At 37.9% G+C, this 27,293-nt stretch overlaps 2 protein-coding genes across 5 annotated transcripts in view; one reads left to right on the top strand and one right to left on the bottom strand.

The window, feature by feature from the left end:
- The window catches only part of NBEA (neurobeachin), a 365,883-nt gene that overhangs the window by 131,841 nt on the left and 206,749 nt on the right, over positions 1–27,293 (bottom strand). For all 4 annotated transcript variants that reach the window (XM_087894770.1, XM_087894771.1, XM_087894772.1 and 1 more), the window contains 2 exons: positions 19,824–19,967; positions 4,566–4,702 (listed from right to left, as the gene is read on the bottom strand). In XM_087894770.1, coding sequence (XP_087750896.1) covers positions 4,566–4,702; positions 19,824–19,967 — 281 coding nt within the window. The remainder of the gene's footprint in view (positions 1–4,565; positions 4,703–19,823; positions 19,968–27,293) is intronic.
- Positions 1,218–3,109, top strand: MAB21L1 (mab-21 like 1). Its single transcript, XM_034411293.3, has one exon. The coding sequence runs from the start codon at positions 1,218–1,220 to the stop codon at positions 2,295–2,297; it is 1,080 nt and encodes a 359-aa protein (XP_034267184.1). The 3' UTR covers positions 2,298–3,109.

Genomic DNA, 27,293 nt, shown 5'->3' with positions numbered 1-27,293 from the left:
AAACTCAGTCCGGAAAATTGACAAATCCGGTCGTCCACGGGATACCTCGTTCGTCTTCTAGCAATCTAAGAAGACAACATTTGCATCCGATCGATTAAGACCCGTCAAATCGCTCTTCATGCTATTTAACTGGGCTTGGGAGAGCGGGGGAGGCTCCTCTTGGCATTTGAGGTCAAGGTTAGGAAACTTCTTAACACTAGACTGGCCAGCTGACCAGCGGAAAACTGTCCTGGCGGTTTCCAACGGCTAAGAGGCAGCTCCAGTTGAGCCCTGTTCAGAAAAGCAGAGGGTCCCCGCTCTCTTTCTCCAACAGCGAACCTCTTCGCCAGTTTGCTGGTCGAATGATGGTGGTGGGCTTGTGACACCTGCAGTCCCGTTTGCGCCAGAAAGCGGCTCTGACTGCGCCTTTCGAGTTCCTCGAAGTCTTTTCCTGGCGGCACCGCCTTTAAGCGCCCTCTCGATCATTCCCCATGGATAGGCGGCCTGGCTGGTCGTTCTGTGCCATCAGCCCCCTACCTTTACTTTGTGTGTTTCTCTCTCTACCGCCAAGAGAGGGATTAATTAACCGGGCTGGAGCTGAAAGAGGCTGCCGTGACGAGCCCAGTGGCGATTGGCCGCCCGCCTGCCTGGCCCTGCCTTTATAATTTCCACACGAGTGCATCTGGGTTCTTATACAAACCAACAGCCAGCTTCTTCTGATACATACACACACCGAGAGAGAGAAGCACCGGCACTTCCTTTGCAATCTAGCCACCCTACACACATGGTTGCTACTCCGAGAGAAGCTCACATAAATCTATGTATCCAGAGATGTAATTCAGACTATTGGAAGGCTTGCTAAATCTGTTCAAACTTTTTAAAACTTTTTCCCCCTAACAGCAGATTTCTATGCGTTTTGCTGTTCGTTCAAAGATCCTCTTAACGGCACCCATCTGAGCACATCGAAGCAGGGTGTGTGTTTGATAAGGAACGGAGATCTGTCCAGAACTAAACGGTCCATCTAGCAGCAGCACGAAAAAGCATCTGAGCTGGAAAGGAGCAGAAACGCCGCCGCCGCCTCCTCCGCCTCCTAGCGCCTTTTTTATAACCTTCTGGCTACGTTTCCGAGCGTAAGACAGTCTGATTCTCCTCTGAAGTTGGCTCCAGCCTTAGCAGCCGCATTGGATCCCACAGCATACTGCGAGACTCCGGTCTACAATCCGGATCTCTGCCCCAACATGATCGCAGCCCAGGCCAAGCTGGTTTACCATCTCAATAAGTACTACAACGAGAAATGCCAAGCCAGGAAAGCGGCCATCGCGAAAACTATCCGAGAAGTCTGCAAAGTGGTGTCGGACGTGCTAAAGGAAGTGGAAGTGCAGGAGCCCCGCTTCATCAGCTCCTTGAACGAAATGGACAACCGCTACGAGGGGCTGGAAGTCATTTCGCCCACCGAGTTCGAAGTGGTCCTTTACCTGAACCAAATGGGCGTTTTCAATTTTGTGGACGACGGCTCGCTGCCCGGTTGCGCGGTGCTCAAACTGAGCGACGGGCGCAAGAGGAGCATGTCCCTTTGGGTGGAGTTCATCACGGCCTCGGGTTACCTCTCAGCCCGCAAAATTCGCTCCCGGTTTCAGACGCTGGTGGCCCAAGCCGTGGACAAATGCAGCTACCGAGACGTTGTGAAAATGGTGGCGGACACCAGCGAGGTGAAGTTGCGGATCCGGGATAGATACGTGGTGCAGATCACGCCGGCGTTTAAATGCACCGGGATCTGGCCCAGAAGCGCTGCCCACTGGCCCCTGCCCCACATCCCCTGGCCGGGTCCGAACCGCGTGGCCGAGGTCAAAGCCGAAGGCTTCAACCTCCTATCCAAGGAATGCCACTCGCTGGCGGGCAAGCAGAGTTCGGCCGAGAGCGATGCCTGGGTCTTGCAGTTCGCCGAGGCCGAGAACAGACTTCAAATGGGCGGTTGCCGAAAGAAATGCCTCTCGATCCTCAAAACGCTGCGGGATCGCCACCTGGAACTACCCGGGCAGCCCCTGAACAACTACCACATGAAGACCCTGGTTTCCTACGAGTGCGAAAAGCACCCGCGGGAATCGGACTGGGACGAGTCTTGCCTGGGCGACCGCCTCAACGGGATTTTACTGCAGCTCATCTCCTGCCTTCAGTGCAGGCGTTGCCCGCATTATTTCTTGCCTAACTTAGACCTCTTCCAAGGCAAACCTCACTCCGCCCTGGAAAACGCAGCCAAACAAACGTGGCGGTTGGCGAGGGAAATACTCACCAACCCCAAAAGTTTGGAAAAACTTTAGGAGGCCGAGGAGACGCAGCCCTCAACTATTCAGCCGCCTCCTTCTCTTTCGAGGATTCTGTGGGGAAAACTCAGGTGCTGCCAGCCGACCACGCGAAACGCCAGCCTGCAACAGAAGGAAGAGGCCGTCCCCGCAGGCCAAGCGCACCGCAAGGATTACGACTTGTCACCAACCCGGCGTCCACGTCCCGTTCGGAAAAACAAAACAAAGAGTGTTATTATCACCTGGGGAGAGGCAATAGCGGCTACACTTCAGCCTGCCTGCGAGCATTGCTGAACAGAAACCAGACCGGGGGATTATATTAACCAGGCCAGTATTTTTTTTAAAAATTTTTTTATTTTTTGCGCGAGGCCACCCGAACAAAGAAAAGCAAACAAGCCTACCGCGGTTGTCTCCCCCTCCCCTCCCACCCCTGTACATTTTAAAACATTGTATGGAATTATTGTGATCTGGCATTGTCTTTGAAATTGTGGATGTTAAGTGTTTTGTGAATTGGTGAAAAAGTTTAAAATTGCCATTGTTGGATACTTCAAGACATTTTCTGCTCACAAGAAGATACCCTTTCAAAAGGTACATTTTTATCATGGTACTTTATATTTCTTGTCTTTTGAAGTGTCTAAACTTAAAAGTTTACATTTTGGTTTCAAATATATTGCTTGTTCTCTTTGTAACATTCCATAAATATACTTGAAATGTTATTTAAATATATTCAGAAGAAATTTTGACCTTGTCTATATAATTGTGAATATTGGAATTATATATTGGAAAAATGCACTTGAAATACACTGGATAATTACTTTTTGTGATTTAAATTTCTGTTGTTGCTTTTATTTAATTACAAATTAATAAATACAAGAAAAAATATGGCCAAAGCTTTCAGTGCTGGATTCAGTATGGGATGGTACTGCATTTCCCAAGGAACGTAAGTTAAATCTCCGGTGGGATTTTACTTATGGGTTTTTTTTTAAAGGGATAACAGCCCCAAAACGGGTCTCAGACCCCATCAACATCTGCCACACAGGACGGTATGGTAATTAACCGAGTAACATTTTTACAACCTCTTAGGAAATAAATCTGCTCATCAAGGATTTACTAGACTTGGCTGCCTGTTTTTCTCAGAATCTGTACCTCCGGAGGCCTAGTTGGCCACAAAATTAGCACTTCAAGAAAAGGGAGGGAAACCTGTGAAATTTATATAGAGGGCAGAGATGGATCTAACAGCCCCAAGGTTACGGTTCATTCTTCCTTGAACTTAAAGCCCATTAAGCTGGTCATCAGCCAGTTGCAATCGGGAAAGACAAGCGCCGGCTTCTCCGGACGCCCTTTGGGACGAAGGTGCCCGGCCGCATTCACCAAGGTTTCAGCGCTACCTTTGTAGGTAGACAAGTGGGGGGGGGGGCGAGTCTTTCCTCCTGAGTTAAAGCATGCTTAAACCCAAGGGCCAAAATCAGAAGGAGCAAACAGCTGCGAAGTGAACCGCAGCTAATTCCTGACTCCGCTTTCAAGAACCAAAAGGTGAACAACAAATCTCCACTGAAATGCAGCCTACTGTGCTATACTATCAGTCTGGCACCTTTTCTTTTCTAAACCAGCGTTAATGAAGGTTTAGATAGCATTTTACGGACATGACTTCCAGACACGCAATTACCCCTTCCACACTGTTCAAGCCATGTAAGGGCGGGGGCCGGGGGGCCGGGGAGGAGGGACGAACACGGCTCCTGCTTTACGGCACCGCTGCTGCTGATCGGCGTTAAGGCAGAACTCTCTGCTTCCGCTCTCGGAAAATTGAGCAGGATCCTGGCTCTACTTTCATACCAAGCCCCCGTTCAACAACCCCTCCTCTCCCTCTGGAGCGCACACCCCCCTCCCCGCCTCCGAAAAATGAGGTCCTCGAAACGGGGCGGTTTATCTTCTCTTAGTTCTAAGGAAGCGCCTGGTCTGAAGTTGTTATGTTCAAGGGTCGGGTCTGCAGTGTGGGGACCCTCCGTTACCTCCAGGGAAAACCAAACAGTTGGCTTAACAGCGAAAACTGCCCACATTCGCTCAAAGACCCCAGGCTGGCAGGACTGGGAGGGGGGGGAAGAGGGGGGCGGGAGACTGATAAAAGGAATCGTGGATTTTATATCCGTTATAGCTGTAAAGGATCCAGGAGGAAGGAAGGGGAAAGAGAAGGAGCAGTGGACGGTTCCCTCGCCCGTTCAGCCTTCTTCCAAGCGAGAGCTGTAGCCAAACCACCCGCCGCTCTCCCTTTCCCGGCGCTTTACTCACTTTTGGGTCGATTTTCTTGAAGGCCGAATCATCCTCGTCCACCTCGAAGTAGATTTCGGTGGTGGTAATGGAGAGCGTCCCCTTGGCCACTATCACTGGGGCTATAAGCTGCGCCGGTGTGCTGAGGACCACGGGCCCTGCAAGACAAGAGCGGCGACGTCAGGATGCGGCAATTCGGAGGCAGATGTGCCCTGCTCCCTTTCCTTCGCCGAAAATGAAAGCACAGCTTTTGTACTCGGGGGACAAGGCCGCCAGCAGGCTGGTTGCTTCGGGTTTCCTAAAGCGGGACCTTGCGCTGCACCAAAGGGTGCTCCGACACAGGGACGGCGGGAGATGAAACAAGATTGCCTGGGTTTTCTAATCCAAACTCAATGCGAGACCTCGGACTCTCCAAAACTGCGGGGTCTGGTTGGGAAGTGTTCTTTCATGGGAAAATAAATCATAACTGAAAATATTTTATGAATCGTGGATATTTAGGTATCTTTATCAAACCGTGTTAGTAGTCCCATTGAAGATGACTAGAGCAAAATCAGGGTTGCCTTTAATTGTGCTTCTTTTAGTTTTAGTTCCAAAATCAGTTCATTGCAGTGTCCCATCAGCAAGGACATATTTTAATTTTTATTATTATCTCTCACTTTAGTCAAGGCTCATTTTCAACACCATATCACCATCTGCAAAGCTTCTGATGCTGTTTTGTTTGTGTGGGTGTGCTCACATATTTGTAAAAAAAAAAAAAGTAGCTATTACAGTACATTGTGAAAAAAAAAATCACAAATCGATTTTTCTCCCAAGATATTCCCAAGAAATATTCTCTTAGCCGCCACCATTTAATTTCTAAACAGGCTGTCTTAGGCTGCAACCTTTCCAGGGACTAAGAATTTACTTCTGAGTAAAAAAGGAAAGCTTGGCATTAAAATCTGGTTTCTGGCAGAATTATTTTTGAAACAGAAAGCCACTGAAAAATAACTGAGCAATTTTAACAAAATTAATTTGATTTCCTGAACATAAACGACGATTTTGACAGAAATATGTGCCGATTTCATTAAGTCTTGTTTCCAAATAAATGTGAGCAAAATGCAGTCAAGTTTATCTTAGCAAGAGAATCCTGAAACTAAATAGTGGATATTTCTAACAATGGTAAAAATAGGGAAATGCTTTTCAGAGTTATTCTCAGATAAGATAGCAATGATTATTGCTACTAATAAGATGTAAATACAGCATGACAACAAGAGGGAATCAAAGCTCATGGATTTCGTTATGTAATTGTATTATATGATATATTCCATCTATGCAAAACGTATGAAAAAAAAAACTGAGATAACGATCACGATTGAAATTAAGGTGTAATCCTAAAATGAAACGGATAAATAAATCCAGATATCCATTCAAGAAATCCAAAATATAATACCTTCTAGAAGCTAGAATAACTAAGTATTGCCCCTTCCTGCCGAATCCAGTTTCCTTAATCTGGGGAGCAGGGTGGGGGGGGGAGAATCAATTTTCTAATGTGTTCCCTTCAAATGTGGGTCTCTCTGCCAGCGGCCGGGTTAAATTGCCAGCCACCCCATCGCCTTACTTTTCTGGCTAAAGTTGGTGATGGCCTGGGCTCAGAGCCGCAATGGAGCGCTCCCTCCCCGCGTACCCACGGATTTCTGGAGGCCCACTTCTCACCACCCACTTAACTCGCATGTACCCTCCAGCTGCTTGACGTGAGTGGCTCAGCCCTGATTTCCGTGCTAACTTCCCTCCTAGCGGCAGGCATCGCCTCTTCCCTCCCCCCCCCCCGCGCGTCCCTTTGCAGAGTCCAAAGCAACGCTCCGTTTGTCGCCTATGACAGCTTTCAGGCAAGCCCACCAGGGGCTGGATAATATTGATACAAACTCTATTTTCTTTCATTTTCTTGTTTTTCTCTCTCCTAATAGGCCACCCTGGCCTCTTGACCCCAGTCAGCTGATCCGGATCACATGCGCTGGGCTCGGCTGGCTCTCTCCCCCCGCGTCGCCTCCCGCTCTCGGCGGAGCGCTGTCCTGGCGCGCCGCTGGGCAGGCTGCCGTAACGGCCGGGCTCCTGCTAGGGGCAGGGGATCGATCCGAAACGGCGCTTTAAAGGCTCATCAATCTTAATCTAGGTTGCTCCAGTAATTATGCGCGATTCTCTCGTGCGATTACAAGTGGATTTGGGTTTGGATTCCCTGGGCTCTTTCCTTTGTGTTTAACGGGAAGAGGAGCTCTCCAGACAGCAGCGCCCTGCCTGCCCTGCCCTCGCCGGTTCCTCTTCCCGGGGCTCTTTAACCCTTCCTGGCCGGCTGCCTCTCCCAGCGCTCCGGCTTTTCAGGCCCCAGCGCTAAAATAAAAGGGCGCTAAAGATGATGCAGTTCGGGAGCCGCCTGATAGTCTATCATTATAAGAAGGCGTTTAGTGGGATTCTCTCGTTCTCAGAAGAAAGATCGGGTACTTAACCCAATTACCTCCCACTTCTCCGCTTGTTATATGAACCAAATAAAAACGAAGCGGCTGGTAGTTGGTGGTCAGAAGGCCAAAGCCTATAACACGAAATCTTCTCCGAAAGAAGGTTGAGGCTTTTGGGGGCGAGGCGCGAGCACAACGGAGGGGGGAAAGGGGACCGTGAAAGAATGGTTCAGTTTTATTTGAAAGGATATACTTGCTAAAACTGCTGCTGGAAATAAGTGAAGCCATGCGCATGACGGGCAAGTAACGGCACCCCCTTAAAAAGACTGAACCTCGTGAACCCCAATGCAGGCCTGAACAAAAACAAGCAGGGAATGATTAAACCCGGCGTTTTTATTTAACAAAACTGTTCCTATTTCTGGGTGGGGGGTGGGGAGACACTCCTATCTATTGGGGCCAGAAGAAACACTGACTCCAACCTCCAGGCGAGCCCAAGGGACGCGCTTCATCCTCAAAAGATAAAAGGTGCAAAAGGATGTAGCTCCTCCCACTTCGATGGCTTCGAGCCTCGGCGTTGCGCTATTCAGAGGGGCTTCAGGGACCCTCTCTGCGGACAGAGGGAAAGAAGCGACCCGACCCCTTTCAGGATCGAGTCTACCGATCCTGAATGCCATTTTCCCCATAACCTGTTTACGTTCTGTCTCTCTCGGAGTTCCTGTCGCTGAACATCTCTCTCCTTCCCCCCCTCCACCTTCCAAACCCTAGAAAAGGCGCAAATGAAACATGCGCTCTTAATGGTATGTCATTTCCAACCCTTTTCCTTTGGAAATCTCCAATTACAACTTCCAATACCACGGCACATTTAAGGAGCGCTGAGTCTTTTTGTTACAGCCTTCAGGGAGCGAAGCAGCCACTGGGAGAATACCAAATTAATCCACTACAGCTATAGAGCAGGAGGATTATGATTTAATCCCCTTTGGGACAGGCTCTGGATTTTAAGGATCCGACATTAAACTGTTTACACTAGGCATAATCAAAATAGTGCAGCTTTTCCATATGGCCCCGAGACAGGCGGCCAACCGGCTCCCGGCTCTGCTTCTTCCCCTCCAACCTCGGATCGTGCACCTGACGCCCCAAAGAACAGCGCGGAAGAGACACTCCGACTCTTAGGGAGCCCCTGAGATATTGGAGTCGGGCAAGAAAGGGCGAGGTTCGTTAAAACGTGTCAAAGTCGAACAAAGCCTGGATAGCTCAGCAGACTAATGCATTGTAATTTAACTCCAACTGTCTGCAATTAGTAAATTCGAATCTCACCAGGCTCAAGGTTGACTCAGCCTTCCATCCTTTCTAAGGTAGGTTAAATGAGGACCCAGTTTGTGGGGGCAATAAGATGACTTTGTATAAATATACAAAAGTATGAAGGCTATTGCTTAACGCATTGTAAGCCGCCCTGAGTCTCCGGAGAAGGGCGGCATATAAATCAAATTTAAAAAAAAAAACCCATCTCACGGGCGTCTTCCACTGGTTCCTTTCCACTGAAAGCGGGACCGTGCCAAATCTCTCTCTTTGGCTCAGGAGGCGCCCAAGATGCTCCCACCTGCTCTCGCCTCCACTCGTCCAGAGGACACCCCCTTTGTTGTCCCTCGCCTGCCTGCTAACAAAAGGCAAAGGAGGCGGCCAGCAGCCCAGTCTCTAGCCGAAAGAACAACACCGGAACGCGACAGACATAGCGGCGGCCTGCCCTTACAACCAGAATCAAATAAGGACGAAAAGGCTCCGATGTGGATCATCGATTTAGCCGAGTTGCCTCCGCGGAACTGTGTACAGTAATACATTCCGAAAAGAAGCTGCAAGATTAGGACTCTGACAAAGAGTGAAAAGGATGTAGATAGGGAAGGGGTGGGGGGGAGGGGAAAGGGGAGGAAAGGCTGATTTTGTTAGGGTGGTTTAAAGGAGTACTGTGTACCAAAAGTCCGTCGATGCAAATTAGTTTTGAAGCAAGTATGTAGGTTAATAATAAAACCCAGAAGCAGCTCTTCCACTGCTTCTGTCCTATCCAATTTCCGAGCAACAATTCTCCGTGGCTCTGTAGCCCAAGGCTTTCAAATGGGAGGACACATCCTGCTGAACCTCTTGGGAATTACTTCTCAAGAAACGGCGGTAGCCTAGGAATTATCAGCAGATATGCAAAAAGAAACATCTGCAGGATGGCATTATAAATCTGATGGCTTGCTTTTTGAAACAAATTCCCTTCTTGGAACATCATTACACACTGTTAACTCTCTCCAGATTTTCTGTTTAAGAAACTGAAATTGTGGGCGGATTATACAGGATAGATTTTTTTTTATTTATTTTTTTTAAAGAAAAATCTAGTTCTGGGTGAACTCTACCACGGAATTTGGGGGACAATCACATGTGCTCCATCCAGAACATTTGGAATAGAGAATGTAAATTACATTTTGTTAAGTCACTGTTTACTGAGTTTTTAACTAGGTTTTTGTGGCTACTAAAACAACATCTCACTAATTTCAGTGAAACCATCTGGAAGACAAACTAGTTAAAGAATTAAAACGAAATATTTGGGCCTTTGATATTTATGCAGTTAATTGTACAAATCACTGACAATAGCTAATTCAGTAGTTCAGGTTGGCAGTTTTTTAAATTAACACTTTGTAATGTTCCACTCTACTACATCAGCAGGTAGTAACACCTGGCTGGTTGTCTCTTGACTCAGAAGCTAAGCAGGATCTGACAAATACTCGGACACGACACTACCAGAAAATCTAAGGGATGAAGACTAAACGTTTAGTTGAAAAGAATCCCTGGAGAAGACAGTGATAAATTCCTCTCATGCTTTGTATGGAAAACATCTTCAAATGCCAAGATGTTATGTTTAACAGTCCAACTATAACATACTGTATATATGGATTATATACATGTATAATAAAAAAATAAATAAATAAGCTGATTCTTTTATATAAAATTAAATGTTTATATTTAAATTAAGAATCTAGTGCCTAATTTAATACCACAAAAGTAATAGGTGATATTGAATATTACCTTGGATATAAAGATTTAAACAGTAGTTTAATATCATATATAGTTAGCTCCTTATGCAGGGACTTAGTTCTCTCCTAATCACAATTATTTAAAATGGAAGGCAGTTCTATGCATAATTGCATGTTTGACATGCCTAATAACTTATTTAGTATAGTCAGTGAAATAATATAAAACTACATAGCTTATGTAGTTTATACCTATAAAGCAAATATTTTATATTTATCGTAAAAGATACAGAAGGTTAGTAGAGCCTTCTTAAAACTTCTCAATACATTATTGTGATTATTGTTTTTATATCCATTCAGGCTTTCTTGACCTATCACAACTCTTCTTTCCAGTTTTTATAATAAATCTTAAACAACTTATTTAGAAATGCTAACTTCATCAATATCCATAAACTGAGGACCCAGTTTGTGGGCAATAAGCTGACTTTGTATAAAAAAGAACACCGCTTGGGGGCCCCCCGAAAGCCCTACTAAGCAGGTATATACAAAAGTATGAAGGCTATTGCTTAACGCATTGTAAGCCGCCCTGAGTCTCCGGAAAAGGGCGGCATATAAATCGAACCAATAAACAATAAATAAATAAATAAACTGAAACTAGTTTTTTGGTCCGCATGTTAGAGCTACACATACTTTCATTTATAATAAAGTAATGAAGCTCTTCCTTCTATCTGCTTCCAGAAAAAACAATACCTCTACACCATGCAATGAAACTACAGTTCCTTTTATTCTACTTCTATCTGAGAATCATTTAAAAAGTAGTAATAGCAGTAAACAGCAGTAAACTGTTCCCCTATTTTTCATTTTCCTTTTTGTTATCCTTTCTGCCCAAGAAATCTCAGATAAAAACAGTCATATCACAGAGTTCTCTCCCTCCCTCCCTCCCTCCCTCCCTCCCTCCTTCTCTCTCTCTCTCTCTCTCTCTCTCTCTGTCTCTCTCTGTCTCTCTCTGTCTCTCTCTCTCTCTCTCTCACACACACACACACAGCCCTCAACTACACAGTAGAATGTTGTCAGTATAGGTGGGATGTCCTATTTAGAACATAGAGAGCTACTGATGTAGTAGACACACAAAGAAATCTATTTTGTTTCCCAGACTTGGGGCAAGTTAGTTAGACAAAATACTGTATACCAGGGTGAGAAAACACACCTTTCATACAAAAGCTGGAGCTACTTGCAGTAATTGTAGACAACTGCAGACATTTATGAGAAAAAGATGGAATGAGCAAGAGAATACTTAAGAAGATGCAGGCTTTACTGGTGGGCAAATATTTTAAACGCAGTGGAGAACTTCTATATATATATATTTGCACATAAATATTGGTGCTCTGAGGTTCACCAATGTGAGAGAATAAAGATTTTCTGTCAATATCTTGTATGTGTTTTTTTTAAAAATGGTGGTCATTTGGAAGTCAGAATTTGGAACTGGATCACATGACCTGAGAAAATTTTCTTGGATGCCCGAAACACTTTAAATGTGGCTAAACTCTCCAACTGAGCACCAAAGCTGAGTGCCAAAGAATTGAAGCCTTTGAACTATGGTGCTGGAGAAGACTCCTGCAAGTCTCTTGCACTGCAAGGCGATCAAACCGGTCAGTCCTAGAGGAGATCAACCCTGACTGCTCTTTAGAAGGCCAGATCCTGAAGATGAAATTCAAATATTTTGGCCACCTAATGAGAAGGAAGGACTCGCTGGAGAAGAGCCTAATACTGGGAAAGATTGATGGCAAAAGAAGAAAGGGATGACAGAGAACGAGGTGGCTGGATGGAGTCACCGAAGCAGTAGGTGTGAACTTAAATGGACTCCAGAGGTTGGTAGAAGACAGGAAGGCCTGAAGGAATGTTGTCCATGGGGTCGCGATGGGTCGGAGACAACTTCGCAACTAACAACAACAAAACTCTCCAACAAACTGTTATTAAAACTCTGCTGTTCATTTTCCTATAAGGCCTGCATATGATATATACTACAATTTCGCAGGTTGACTTGGATGTGTCTGTTCTAGAATCTGATCTGGAGTTCGGGCAAATGCCAAGATATACATTGCTGACCAAATAACAGCAAACAAAGATTTGTGTTTCTGAAGGGCCCATTGAAGAAGACAAGGGGATGGGAATTTGAAGAGGAACTAGTTCTTGAAGACTTATAGAATACTATAAACTTACATAATGTAAAATCCATGAATGATTACATATTGATAGCTGACTACCTTTGTTTCTGAAAGCCAATAAACAAAATTGATGGTAATTGGCATGAGTCCAGAGAGATAGAAAAGCATGGCAGATCAGTGTCAGCTCCATAAACTATACAGTTTAGAATGAAGGATTAAAATGTACAATATGCATAAAACCAGAATGTTTAGAAGAGACACAGTCTTTCAATGTCTTCTTTTACGAGGCCACTAAGAGTTAATTTATGGATGTGGGGGAGAAAAACCCAGCACATCCCTTATGTGTAAGAGGATTATTGTAACTTCTACTTAGTGAAGATGTTGAGAACTGCAAAGAAGACAAAAGCAAAGATGTGAAATTGAGCCTGTTCCTCTATCAGAAATTAGTAATGATCATTACTAATGAAGATGAGAAATTGGTGAATTGATGTCAGTTTTTTTTCAAAGGAAGATGGATACTACTTTACCATTCAAAGGCATCACAAGTTAAGAACAGTGTTGTATTAAGTTGTCAATGCTTTTTCATGGTGATAAAAGATTGGGAATAACACCTTCTTTTTGCCAAGATAGATGCCCACGCAATTGATCACTGAGAAAGTAGAAAATACACCTTCTCCAGTAAAAGAATAGAAGAGCCATAGCTATAAAGTCCAAAGGTGGTAATACATGATTGGACACAATAGCATATCTCCAACAAAAAGTTGGACACAGCAGACTAAGTGTCTAAACACCTAGGAAATTGAATAATCGATTCCTCAAAGTCTGATATTTACAGAAAGATTGTTTGCATGTACAAAAAAATAATCCCTTGATTATTGTGAAGATCTACATAAATCCACTGGGCATGAATCTAGTGGGCATGCATGTAAAAAAAAAAAGAATATGGGGAAGGGTGACCTCTGGAGGTTTGCTTTAGCAAAAAAAGTGAACAACAATTTCAGAATTCGCTGAAAAAAAAAAGGTTTTATTGACTGTTGTGCTCATGATAAAAAGGTTCGGGTAGTGAACATACCTGTTTGGTACAATGTTTAAATTACTCCATCTCAATGTGGAAAATATGGAAAATTCTCACTACCAAAGTGAAAATCCTAAATACAGTTCTTGATGTCTTTAGATCTCAGTCATACATATCTACATAAAGTGATTGTTTTTGTTAAAATTTGGAAGTATACCTGAAGAATAAAAACTACAGAGCTCTGGAATGCCAACAATCCGCTTCTTGAAAACTGTAGTATTTGCACATTAGACATGTTATTCAAGTTATGTGCAACCTATTTACTTAGCCACATATATCTGACAACTTGCTACTTTTATGGTAGCATAGAGCCTTTTATGCAATAACATCAGTCTTTCAAGCTTTCTTTCTGGTACTTTCTGGAACATTACAGTGTATCTGATCATCTCTAGCAAAGGATTCTCAAACTTTCTCATACATATTTTCAATATTTAGAAGTTAGAAGTGTAGGTAAGGGCTTTTACCGTAAATATGTTATGACTCAACTTGAAATATCATTTGCCATTCTCAAAATTTGTATGGAAGTGCTACATACACACATATACCCACATTCATACATACTGTACACACACACACACAAACTTACACTTAGCTCTTTTTAGGGATGGCACACTATTGCAAAGTACAATTTAGTTAAATAGAATAGGGTACACTCAACACATTAAACTAGAAAAAGGAAGAGAGAGAGATAGGGAGAGAGAGGAAAGAAAGAAAGAAAGAGAGAGAGAGAGAGAGAGAGAAAGAAAGAAAGAAAGAAAGAAAGAAAGAAAGAAAGAAAGAAAGAAAGAAAGAAAGAAAGAAAGAAAGAAAGGGCAATTGGGACAGAATTTGGTCCAAGCAATGGTCATATTGCAAAGTTCCTGTTTCCCCCCAAATCCTGGCATAGCTGATTTCATGGAGGATTTACTGTATCCTAAGTGACTGTATTACAAGCCTTGAGCATTTACTGCCTGCCTCTTACATAAAAAGAACAGGGGCTCTTGCCAATGGAAAGAAGAAATAATCAGCCAATTAGAAAGAGAAAGTTTCTCCTGGAATATGGACAGATTGTAATAAAAAAGAAAAGATCTTCCCTTCCCAAACTTTATCATTAAATCCAACATCATAGTTTCCAAGAAATGTAGGAATTTGAGACACTAGAGCTGGAAGTTTTTAAATGCTACCCATTGGGGGCAACCTCAAGCTTAAAAGAAAAATGCCATTCAGAAGTTCTTTACCTATTAATATTGGACTACTTCTACTTTGTGGCTGCTGCTATTGTTGCTTAATCAGATAAATAGCACTTTTAGGCAGTTTATGAAATTGTGTCCTTCTATACAAGATTGTATTTAGAAGATAAGCAGCAACATACAAAACATAGTACTAGAAATCATGTAGAAACTCAAAACATTATTTCTTTATACATGAAATTGTAATTAAACTGGAGTCAAGTCTCCTAAATATGTATACCAAATATACAAACTGTATTTCAACAGGAATAGGGTTCCATAGTATTTGAGACACAGCTGAGAAGATCCATGCTAATCTAAGTTTTTAATGGCAATAACCCAGAGTTGAATCAACAGACATCCATGTAAATCAGTTGTAGAGTTTAAGGTACCAGGCTCGAAACTGAGAGACTATGAGTTCTATTCTCCCTTTAGGCACAAGGCCAGATGGGTGGTTTTGGGCCAGTCACTCTCTCTCAACCCTAGGAAGGTGGTAATAGCAAACCACTTCTAAAATCTTCCTAAGAAAACTGCAGAGACTTGTCCCAGATAGTTGCTAGGAGTTAATGTTGACTTAAGGCACAATGTATGTTTTGTTCTATATCTATCTGTGGCTAAAGAGCACTACATTTTCCTCTTATTCTATACTCTACACAAGTAAGGATTCTTTCTTTGCCTCTGCAGAATATAATTTAAAACATTCTCAGCCTTGACATTTTTTTATGATAGTTCCAGTCATTATACAAGCTATATGATAGTTTAGCTCAATTCTACTTAAGGAAGGAGTGTTCTATTTAAGGAAAACATTCTTTTGGATGAATATAATTTGCTATTTCTTAATTTCATAAGCCTATTATCAATACATTCAAATCAGAGCTTATAGGAGGTCTAGGTTTCCTAGATGTTAGGATTTCCTGCATGCTATTGTTTAGCATTACTCAAAACATCTCAAATGGAATCTTCATCCCAGCTTGTCAAAGTTAGAAAGCTAGAAATTATAAACAATATACTATAATTCTAAGTCCACTAAATTGTCTGAACCTGTTCTTTGGGGAATATCTGTTAGTTTAGGTCTACTGCAAGTTTGGGCACTGGCTTCTAGTTTCACAGTAGCTTGGAAGTGATCATCATCATGTATTGAAGTGATCAAGAAGTAGGTAATACTGAAAAATATACTAGTCAAAATTAGGGAAAAATCCTGTCCCAAATATTGAGTTCTCCTTTTCAATATCCTTTCATATCTTTTCAATATCCTTTCATAAATTCATTTAGGATACCAATGACAAATTTCATGGCCAGTTGGAATTGTCATTGGACAGAGCCATTTGGTTGAGCTTTGTGGCCATAGAAATTGAATAAATAAAATAAAAATAAACATCAGGGAAAGAGTGGTGATAAAGAGTTGCCTGGAGGGAAACTGTTGAATCTGGAAATCTTATCTAACATTAAATTTTTGCCCTTAGAATGCCTCCATCTGGATACAATAAAGTTAATTCCAAAATAAAGATCTTTAACTTATTCCAGGCACAGTAGTACTAAGAAGGGAGATAACTGTTAAAGATCAATAATTTATTATTGCATATCAGCCACGGTCAGCTGGGGACTGGGCTGCTTTCTCAGGAATAAAATTGAACAAAAGAAATTCTCTTGCTGAATGATTCTGAATAGAGTGAGGAAAATGGGGACCAGATCTGGCTATATAAGTTGTAGAAGATTGAAGTAAAAGGAAGTAAGATTTGATAATTCTTTTAAAAAAAATCATTCTGTGAAAGGCAGCAGACTGAAAAATGAACTGGGGCTGCTCTATGGACGTTTATAGAAATGAAGTTTGCAAAGAATTTAAGTAAATATGGGTCAGCCATGGAAGTTCAACGTTACGATAAAGAAGGAAGCCTCACTTGTCACTTGTAGTTGCTCTTTGGAAATATATATTGTTTTGAATATAACAATATATTTGTTATTATGGATAGTAATTTCTGGTAACCAAGCTGATTTAAACCATTTTGTAGAGAGCACTACTTATGGGGAAGACTTTTTTCCCAAAATGAAGAATGATCATTTAAAAAAAAGAAAATAATTTGAAGAAATTAATAGTTGGGGTTTTTAATTTGGGCTTCATTTAACTACTTGGACATTATTAATCACTCTCTTACTTTCCTCCTTTTGTACAAACAGAGCAAATGGCTAACAATATTCTCCTGCGGCTTGTTTCCAGTCTAAAGAATTAAGAGCTTTCTAAATTATGTGAAGATTTCCTTGTACAACTGATGTGAGGAACTTACACAGCAAAGATGAGTTTGGAAAAGGTGGAACGAAGAAGAGGAGGAGGGCCTGCGATAAAGCTATTGAATGCAGATAAAGGCTTTGAAAAGAACACACAAGAGTTGAGATTGCCACTGCTAGTTGAAAGAGAGAGATGAAATGAATCTATGGCTTGAGTGCATAACGGTTTTATGCACTCCTACATATTTCTTAAGTTACCATGGTTGATATTTGTCCTGCCCATATCTCTGTTCTTCGGAAACCAATTTTTATGTAGTATGTTGCTGCATTAAAAATACATTTTATGTATTATTTAATAAACATTCAGTTCAATATTAATATTAAAAGGGGTTATTCTAACATTATTACTAAATTATTGTTACATAATACAATAGTTTTATCAAGGAAAATTTATCTTTTATAATTGCACGTTAGTATAATTAGTTGCCAGAAAAACTACTGAAAATCATTTCTAAAATTCAGGGATTAGAAAATAAAAAATGTGTTAATGATCAATTCAGTATAATTGTGCAAACTGAGATAATGATTTACACAGTTAGCTATCAGACACTGCTACTAGATATTGATCTTTCTATCTGTAATTTATCAATAAAAACTTGCCTCTTGAAATGAACAGTCTGGGAAGGAACTTAGAAGCTAAAACTGGAACAGAAAATTATGAAATGTTTGTTAACATTAAAAAAGACATTGAAATGGATTTATGTTTTAAATTGGTCATATCTTCTTAGCCAGTTATGCTACTATATAGTTCTTAAAATCTTAAAACCATTTAGCAGATTTTAAAGATCATTTAACTATGAAAAGATTATGTGCAACTGAAATGCTAACATTTTAAAGTTATTTTAGTTAATTTACATGCATGTCAATTATATCTAAAAAGTAACAAGTTGGGATCCTTGTAAAAGTCTAGGAAATCCCTACAGTGTTTCCCAGATGCAAAGCAGAAAAAAAGAGAACCTATGACATAACAATAGCAACTAGGGGACTTTGCAGTAGGTCTCCAACAGAAATCCCAGACAAAGGACATACAAGATTAATACTTATCACATTAGTAACTGTTGGAACATGAGGCAGATAGTAGTAGCTGCCATAGTTGTGGTAGGATGGAAATGGGGTCTTGGGAAACAGTAGTTAGGCATGAGGTGGGGAATCCAAGAACCACAGAGAAAATGCTGGTAAGAAAAGGAGTTAAACCAATTTGGGAGAAAATTAGAGATTGAGTAATGATACCAGCTGTGTGTTTTGTGGAATTTAGTCAGCTGAAGATTTTTTGGATGTAGCCATTCACAACTGGTTCTTGGTACTGAAACTAAGAGAAATGACTAAGAAGAAAAAGACATCTAATCCATCATATTCTACTTACGTAGTTGTCTGTGGAGATTCTCAGTCATGTATGTGATAGTTGTCTCAGAACTGTTTTTTTTTTCAAAAGGCAATGATTGTTTTCAAAAGGCAACTTGATGGGGGAGGGGGGATGGAAGGATAAGTTCTATCCATCCAGTCTCAACTGTCAGTACCTATCTTTCCATCCCCCCCCGCCACTCCCCATCACAACTGATGAAGTTTTTTGGATGAGAAACGAAATGTTTTGTTCTTCCTCCTCAAGGAAAAAAAAACAACAACAACAGTCCAGTTGCCTTTTTGGAAAAAAGCCCACTTCTGAGACATACTTACATTGTTAGGAAATAAAAAATAATGCTCTAAATAAAGTCTGGTCATTTCACATACAGCTATCAGTCTTGTGCTAGTTGTATTCTATTCCATTTTTCTACTCCCACATAAGTGTTCTAATATCCTTGAAGTTTTGGTAGATGAAGATGGGTGAGAAAGGAATAGAAGAGCATAAAAATTAGTACCCCAGCCTGGATCATGACTGCACATTCATCTTTCCTATTTCCTTGTCCTGTTTATTTTTTAAGAGAGTGAGAAAAAAACAAACCAATAATTATGGAAAAGGAGAAAAATAGTTAACTAATTCTCATGGATATAGAAGGAAAATCCTGGGGGATGGGATAGAGCAGGTATTTCCTCCAATAGGAAGGTGCAACTTCATACTGCAAATTGAAAAAAAATGCTACAAAATTGTTTTCTGGAGAAGGAACTGAACCAAAAGATAAATCATCTCAGTTTCTCACATCATTTTGAATACTGTAATGATATGTAAGAATGATCTTGGGAGACTGGGAGAAGACATACTGCCCAGAGAATGGGCAGATAAAAGGAAGCTTAGCCCATACCTGCAGTGTGAGAAGAACGAGAAAGTCAGAAGGGGCCCTCACTAAGTTATTGGTGATGGCAGGAGAATTGTACTTTCAGACTTCTGTTACTGTAATTTTATAATAAAGTAGAATTAGTTTATATGGCCATGATTTCCATCTGCTGTATCTGATAAGGCTGACATCAATCTTGCAAGTCTGAAAGTATAATTCTGCTGCCTTCTCCTTTGCAGTTTCTCCTTTGAAGTTAGGGAGAGTCCTTTTTGAGCCTTTCGCTCTGTCCATTATACAGCTCTGGGCTATGCTATCTCTTATCTGACTGCTTCCTAGGCAACATCTCTTTGGCTGATGATACAAGGTCATTGCCACATACCATTATGGGTACACATATGGAAGCAACCTATTTTTAAGCTAAAAGGATAATGAAGGGTTAAAAATCATGGTTGTAAAATTGTGTATTTAAATAAAATATAAGAAATAAATTTTTAATACTGTTATTGTCTTACTATAATTGTCCTCCTATGATTAACATGTAATTACAGTTCAATCTAGCAATAGTAACTCGGAAAGAAATAAAACATTTAAAACAGATTTTGCATGAAAATATTTTAAAGTGTTAATGGTGAGATTAGTCTATCTATTATTATATGTAGCAATCTTATTTTTGGGCTAAATAAAGCTTAATGTAATATGTGTATAATGACTGCAATGAGTAGTGACCAGATTCAATAAAACATATTACACTAATCAATATTTTAAATAGCAATTGTACCAAATTCTATAAGCCACAAAACTTTTCTAAAATATAGGAGAAAGATGACAACTTTCTTTTTGCCAAAAATTGAATTTTTAGATCAAGTTTTCTAATTAGATCTGCAATAACAATAATTTTTGATACCTGCAAGATTATCAATCTCCTTCTCTTGCAACAGACTGACAGCATCGTCATCCCCTTCTAGCATGAGTTCAGTTTCAGCATTTTGGTTGACAACAGCTTGACTTCGAAAGGTTTTCTTTGATTTTACCACATCTTCTTCAGTTCCTATAAAATAAACATTGTTTTCATTCAACATTTCAGTTTAGTCTGAACGTCCATTAAATGTTTTCAAATACAAAATTAATGGAATTAATTTGTACTTCAAAATATATTTTCAAACCTTTACAAAAACAGATGTCCTGTTTTAGACAAAGACGAGTTAGAATTATTGAGTTAATATTATGTAAACTTCAAAATAAAAGATATAACCTTAAATAAATGAAAGTATCACACTAACTGTCTGTTATAACAACCTGATAAGGCACATTTACTAGAAATACACTAGTCATTTGATTGAATTTGGTCAATGTGCAGTTTAACGATTTATATAAATCTTCTTGAAATTAAATTTTGTTTTACAATATGAAATATACAATTTTTAAAGAATTGCTTCAGTCCATTGGTATGATTGAAACTGCAGGTTTTTTGTCATTCTCCATCATTTAGTTTGCCACAATGTAATAAACATTTATCTAAATGAAAGTGTGGGACACTGAAAGCTGCCCTTCAATCAATGTATCCTTTATGAATTAGAATTCCATTTATCAAAATTACAGAAAGAACTATAATGTCACAGGAGGCTGGCTTATTACAAGGCTTATAAACACTGTTCTTACAAAGAAATGGTTTAACACCTAACAAATTAAACATTGATTGGGCACAGAATGTATTTGAGATCATCTATCTTCAGAAAACATACTATACTGAATGGACTTTTTGGCCTCACTATACATTCATCAAAAAAATTAACAAACAGCTTCGATAAACCACTGTATTACCTTGTATCCTGAAATACACAATATGTTCTGAGCAGATTTGTTACAGACATTCTAGTTATATAATTCTAAAGATTATATAAACATTCTCAAAAGACAGATCAATATTTTTCTCCATCAAAACAGAAGGGCACAGAATCAGTTTAAAAATGCATTTGCTTTGAATTATGCATAGCTAATAATACTAACACTGAACATGATATAATAAAGGCCAACATTATTGTGACTATTTAGCATTTTTATAATTAAGCATTCAGATTAAAAATTGATATTACTTTTGGTGAAGATAATCACTGTGTGATGAGGCAACCAATAAATAAATAAATATGTATATGCATATGCATATGCATATGTATATATTTATATTATCATTAACATTTTATGACGGGATACTGCTAATAATAAGGTTCCTTGATTATGATCAATTATACTAGCATTGTAAGGTTTTTGGACCTTTGTTTTTATTTCATTAAACATTGGTCAGGATCCTAATTGCATTTTGGAATATTGATTGGGTTTGTCTACTGTTATTTTTAATTTTATTTATTTTTAGTCTTTAAATATATCAAGAATCTTGACTATTCAATATCCAAATTGGATAACCTCTTGCAAATTCCTGTTACACGTAGCAACAGAAATAGCACACTTTAAATTAAATAAAACCACTCTTTGAATAATGTTAGTTGAAATGTTGAAAAATATATCAAATAATAAGCAATGTTATTTAATTGATATAAGGTAGTCAGCATTAAGTAACACATATAACAAGTCTTGGGATTTATAAAATAATTTCATTATTTTACAACTTTATTCTAATACATGGAATAAATACCTCTACATTCGTGTTTTATTTATAGAGTGTAATTATTGTGTTCCACATTCAATATTTAATCAAAAATATTTTAAGCACATCATATTTTATAATATAGGCTTGCCTTCTGAATTTTAATATTAATGGCAGTATTTTGGTAATTTTTTATTTCAGGCCACAAGTCAAGTAACTAATCAAAAAGTTAGATAAAACAACAGATAAAATATCTGTTTTTCTGTTTTCAGAATTGTCACAGATAAAGGAAAAAAGATCACTTATATTTTCATTCTAAATTCGGTACACTTAAATTATTGCAAATGCAGATTCATTTTAATTTACTCTGTCTTAAAATCTGATCTGTATTCTTTTTTAGGAACTCAGGACATTCAAATTTCCTGTTAAATACATGAATTTAAGGGAAATACCCAAGTTATTATTTTTTGTATGTAGCAACAAAGACATTTCTTGGTCTTCTGGAAAATTGCATGCAACTTTAGAGATATTTGTATTCTTTTTCCCTTGCCCTACCTTACTTTCTTTAAATATTTTAAATTTCCATAATAACAATATATGATTTTCTAATGTTTTTGTATCAGATATAATGGAATACTACAGTGTACTACCATTGCCATGAAAAACTAAGGTTTAGGCCATATTGACCTAGCCAAATTTTATCAATCAATTTTTATTATGTTATTTGCTGAAGACTACAACTGTATTAATTCAGCATAAATGTAAGAAATGTATATATTCTAAATGATAGGTATAGTAAAAGATAGAAAAATAACGGATGGAAAATATACCATAGTATGGATCAAAATTAAATTTATTAGGAAATAATAGTAGAGAGAAATGATAAGATACACAAGGTATGTTTCAAACTACTGCACATCTTGTACTAAATATCTTAATAGAATTAGCGCTAATGGTTTTACGAAAAATGTAGACCATGGAAGATTTTTTAAAAAAATATATATTTCCATACCTTGGCTTATGATTTAAAGACACTCACTTGGATCAAAAAGAAGAGTATACTAAATAATTATATTGATAAAATGCATGAGGTATGAACTCATGTAATCATTCACTTTCATGGCACATTTGTCAGCTATGAAGTTTGGTTGATTATAAGCACCATCTATCTACCAACGTTTTAAAAAAAAGTATAGTTTTATATAATTAATCAGGAAGATCACTATTATTTTTTAATAAAATAATAATAAAAATAATAATTGAATAATTCTGATACATTGAAATAAAAGGTATTATTAGTAGGTAGAGCATAATATTAGATTTATGGGCCACCCATCTTGTCTAGAGGTAACTTAAAAGTATGTCGAGTAGTAAACCAAAACTCTTATGAAACCAAATAAAACTGGCAATTTATTCAATTTAAAAAGTCTTTCCTCTGTGTGTGTATGCGTCTGCATTTTCCCTCCTCTTTTCCTTTCTATGCACACATTTCATAAAGCACAAGAAAACAACAATAAAATAAAAAAAAAAACAGATTTTTTTTTAAAAAAGCATTTGACACATCAACATTGATTTGGGTTACATCCATATTTTCTTCTCAAATGTCCTTAAACTTGTAAATTCTCATTTAGATTCTTCAGGTCACAGCTGGTTCTAGGTATGCAAGCTAAACATCAAAGATTACCTGCTGTGTCCATAACTATTAGAAGTCAGTTCAAGGCTACTTGAATAAATGCACAGACAGTATGTGGCTGATTTTAGACACAAGTAGACTGAAGAGCAAAAAAAAAAAAAAATCACATCCAAATCTAAGTCAAACACACAATTCAGTTCAAACAAACTACTCAACATCATAACTCATTAACATCTATTTGACTTTAAAGTCACTAATTTCATTTTAAAGGTAAAGTGGAAATAAAAGTACAGTTAGTTTAGAAGCTGTGATACTAACCAAAAGAGAATTCTGCTTCTTTCAGAATTCATTCCACAGCTTACTTCAGTGAATTATAGATAAGGCAATTTATGCAGTGATTTTTCTTTCATCTTTGAAGAGGGCTGGCAGAATGGAAAGTTAACTCATTTTAGTGTTACCTAAATGTACTGACAGGAAATTCTAATGTTTCCAAACATCTGGAAATCAGTTCCATGGGGTGATTTCTTTTCTTAAAGAATGCTTTTTTTATATATTATACAGCTTTGTGTGGCTTCTAAAAGTGTGTCAACATAACTAAAGTTTGTCCCATTAACAATAAAATAATGCATTCAAGTAAAAAATATATTTTACACAATAAAAATGTAAGGTGAAACTTTCCTCTTGCTTCTTTCTGAAACTACTTAGTGTACAACTTTTACTATTATTGTCTTAAGTTCTTAAATATTCATAAGTAGTCTTTTTAAAAATACCATTATTTCACTACCTGATACATTTTTTCTAAGCAATATTATTTTTTGGTTTATTTATTATTGTATTATTCTATGATTATAAGGTAAGTGTAAAATAAAGATATTCAAAATATAATCATATTACTGCAGCATACTATCAGGCTGAAACTGAGGAATATGGCAAGAAGGCATTTGAATTCATTCACAACTGGGTGTGTCATAAACTAAAAAATTTCTGGCCTGATTCCTGCCAAGCACATCATTATTCTGGTATTAGCAAAAAAGCAAAAGGTACCTTGCTAACTGAGTCAGATGATCTAAGAATACTCCAGAAGAAGGTGCTAACCTAACTTTATATCAGGATGTAAGATCCCTGTTTGATGCACTTCACTAGTAAGTTCTTTACAACTTCTCAAGATATCTTAAGTTCTCCTTAGCTCTGTTCTACCCGAAATTCTAGGGGTCCTATTTGCATGGTTCTTGAGCGGCAATTTGAAATACATTCTGAACCTTTCTGCCAGTTTATCAGTATTGTATTACTATGGTCAGTAATAATTAAAACATCAAGGTGATAAAGGCAATAGCATTAAAACCATTGCTTTTCAGAAGTATTTATCATAAGAACTTAAAATAGGTTATGAAGGTGATGGTTAAATTCGACTTAATGATTTTGTTATGCATTTATTAATATATCGACCCTATTCTTTATTCAAAACCATTCTGAAATAACAATTGTTCATGACAGATTGAACTGAATTTTGACTGAACTCCTGCAGTTTCTAATGTCTTTTGATTTTAAATAACTCTCTATAAAATTCTTCCTCTAACAAAGAATGTAAGATGTTGCTGTTTTTTATCTCTGTATTAGAAGTTCAGTAAATAGAGCATTACAACTCAGTTTGGTAAAGTGGCAGAACTTTTTGAAAAGGAGTCAGTATATAGGAGAATTTCATAAAACATTTCATGCAACAGTTTTGTTCAGATGTGGACATTAAAATATATTATTATTTATAATTTATTGAGTGCTTTTCCTTCTGCATTAACTGTAGAAGGTGATGCTGTACGATACAATACGATTGCCAGTTGAAGAAAACAGCGGTAAATTAAGTAAGAAAATACTTTGATTTATTTCCTACTCTAGATCTGCAATTTCATATTTTGTTCCCAATATAACCTGATGTCAAAAGAATATGCAAAAGGACAGTTTCTCATTTGTCTTTCCCATAAGATATATTAAGAGGCATGACTCTCCTGTAGTCATCACAACTAATAAGCTATCTTTGATAGTCTTATACTCCGTGACTTTATGGTATTTTTAAAAAACCTGCTAAATTTCAGACTTGAGATTGTGATATTAGTTAACCCTACACTATTATTATCACTAATTTATTACTGGTTATCACTTATTTATCAATGTTATCCCAAGCCTTGTTCTTTAACAAAATTTAATATCGATCCCTCACTTTTTATACATTTATTTTTGAAACAAAACAATCTTTTTTTAAATTATTATTTTTATTTATTTATTTAAATAAAATAATTAAACTTTTAATAAATTAAAAGTTCATACTAAAATACAAGCTAAAAAGAAATAGAAAAAAAGAACAAAATCTTATATTTTATACTTCTCAATAGTCATTGGTTTACCAATGAATTCATAACTACAATATAGTGAATGCACAAGCATTGATAATGTTACCTAGTTTGGGTACTGAAACATCTGCCAGAAAACAAGCAAGCTCAGAGAGCACCAAGGAGCCCTCATAGAGAATACAAGTTATTATTGTAAGATAGTAAGAATTTCTGCCATAGTAACACATATTGCTACATCCTTTGATTAATAGAAAATTGCTTTTCTAAAAAAGATAGATCACACATTACTGACACCATTCCTTGACATTTGCAATAATAACCCATTTCCAATTTCTTAATATAATTTTTTTCTGACACTCCCCCCTCCCAATTCTTGATGCAACCACACTTTCCAATAAACACTTACGTTCCAAAGTCTTGGTATATAATTGATCATTATATTAACATCTTTAACATTTAAAGGTTTCTGCATAAATTTACTAATTTACATTAATACACTATCCCCCCAAATATTAAATGCTTGCATGATCATATCATATAGATCAGTAAGCGCTCAAATTTCTTATGCCTCCAGCATAAAAAAAATCAAATCAAATATATTCTTTAGGCAGTCCAATATACCCTAAATACAATGTTTGACAGATCTCAAATCTGTAAATACTCTTTCAGCATTTTTAAGAACCTGAGGCCATTGCTATGGTTTTATATATATTCCAGTTCTTTAGTTCATGTTTGAAATAGCTCATATATGTCTATTTTAAAAAATATTATTGAGCCCAACAGAAGAGAACATATCTAGCTCAGGGTTGAACTACGGTGTCCTTGGTGCTTAGTTCAATTTTTTAAATAAGTTTCAACTTACTTATTTCCATATATCTGGAAATACTATGGATATATAAAATACCAAATGTTTAATATAATCAGAAGAAATCACTTAACTATCATAGCCTCTAAAATGTTCAGGTTCATTTAACACTTTTTTTTTGCTGAGACATCGTGAAAACTGCATCTATAAAATACTATCACATGCCGAATTACCAAAAGAAGTTGATTTATTTTGAAATAGATTTTTAAAGAAAATGACGTAGGAGTATTGCTAGGACTCTCCAAGGTGGATATCTGAAATTATATTTACTGTAAGAGATGTATTTGCCATTTAACATATAAGAGAAAATTGCAATTTAAAGAGAGAAAGAAAAGATCCTATTATAGAATCTAAAATTAAAAACTAAAGGTAATTATTGTAGGTGACATTCCAGAATTTAAGAAGAAATATTGAATTCAAATTATTTTACAAACAATTTAATTTATATGCTATGTAAAAAAAAGACAACATTTAAAATGTTGGATGTTATCTTATTCTTCAGTGTTTAGTTACATAAGGAAATTTAGTACCATAATGGTTGGACAGATAAAGACATCTGACCTTATATGTTGCAATTATCAATAAAAATCTCACAAGTGGCATGTTTGGATAATTTGACCCATATTATACATATCTTTAATTTCATCGTATCTTAAGCTAGGAGAATGCTGTCTTATAACACAGACTGGTAAATAAGATGGTGACTACTTGTGATTTGGTGCCACTATATTGTAAAATATTATATGGGAAAAATAATAAGCTGCAAAAAACTATTTTAATAATAATTGCTCTGAAATATATTTTGCAAAGAGAAGTCATAACCAAGTTATTTCCCTAAATAAAACAAATAGCTACTGCTCAGGAGAAAAGGACATCAAGGACACTTGCAAGAAAGAATTGGATCAATATTAAAGTGATTTTCATTTCATGCT

The sequence above is a fragment of the Pantherophis guttatus genome, chromosome 5 (assembly GCF_059756535.1).
Source record: "Pantherophis guttatus breed Tessera chromosome 5, ASM5975653v1, whole genome shotgun sequence".
In the NCBI taxonomy this organism is placed as follows: Eukaryota; Metazoa; Chordata; class Lepidosauria; order Squamata; family Colubridae; genus Pantherophis; species Pantherophis guttatus.
This window is presented reverse-complemented; position numbering and strand designations above follow the sequence as displayed.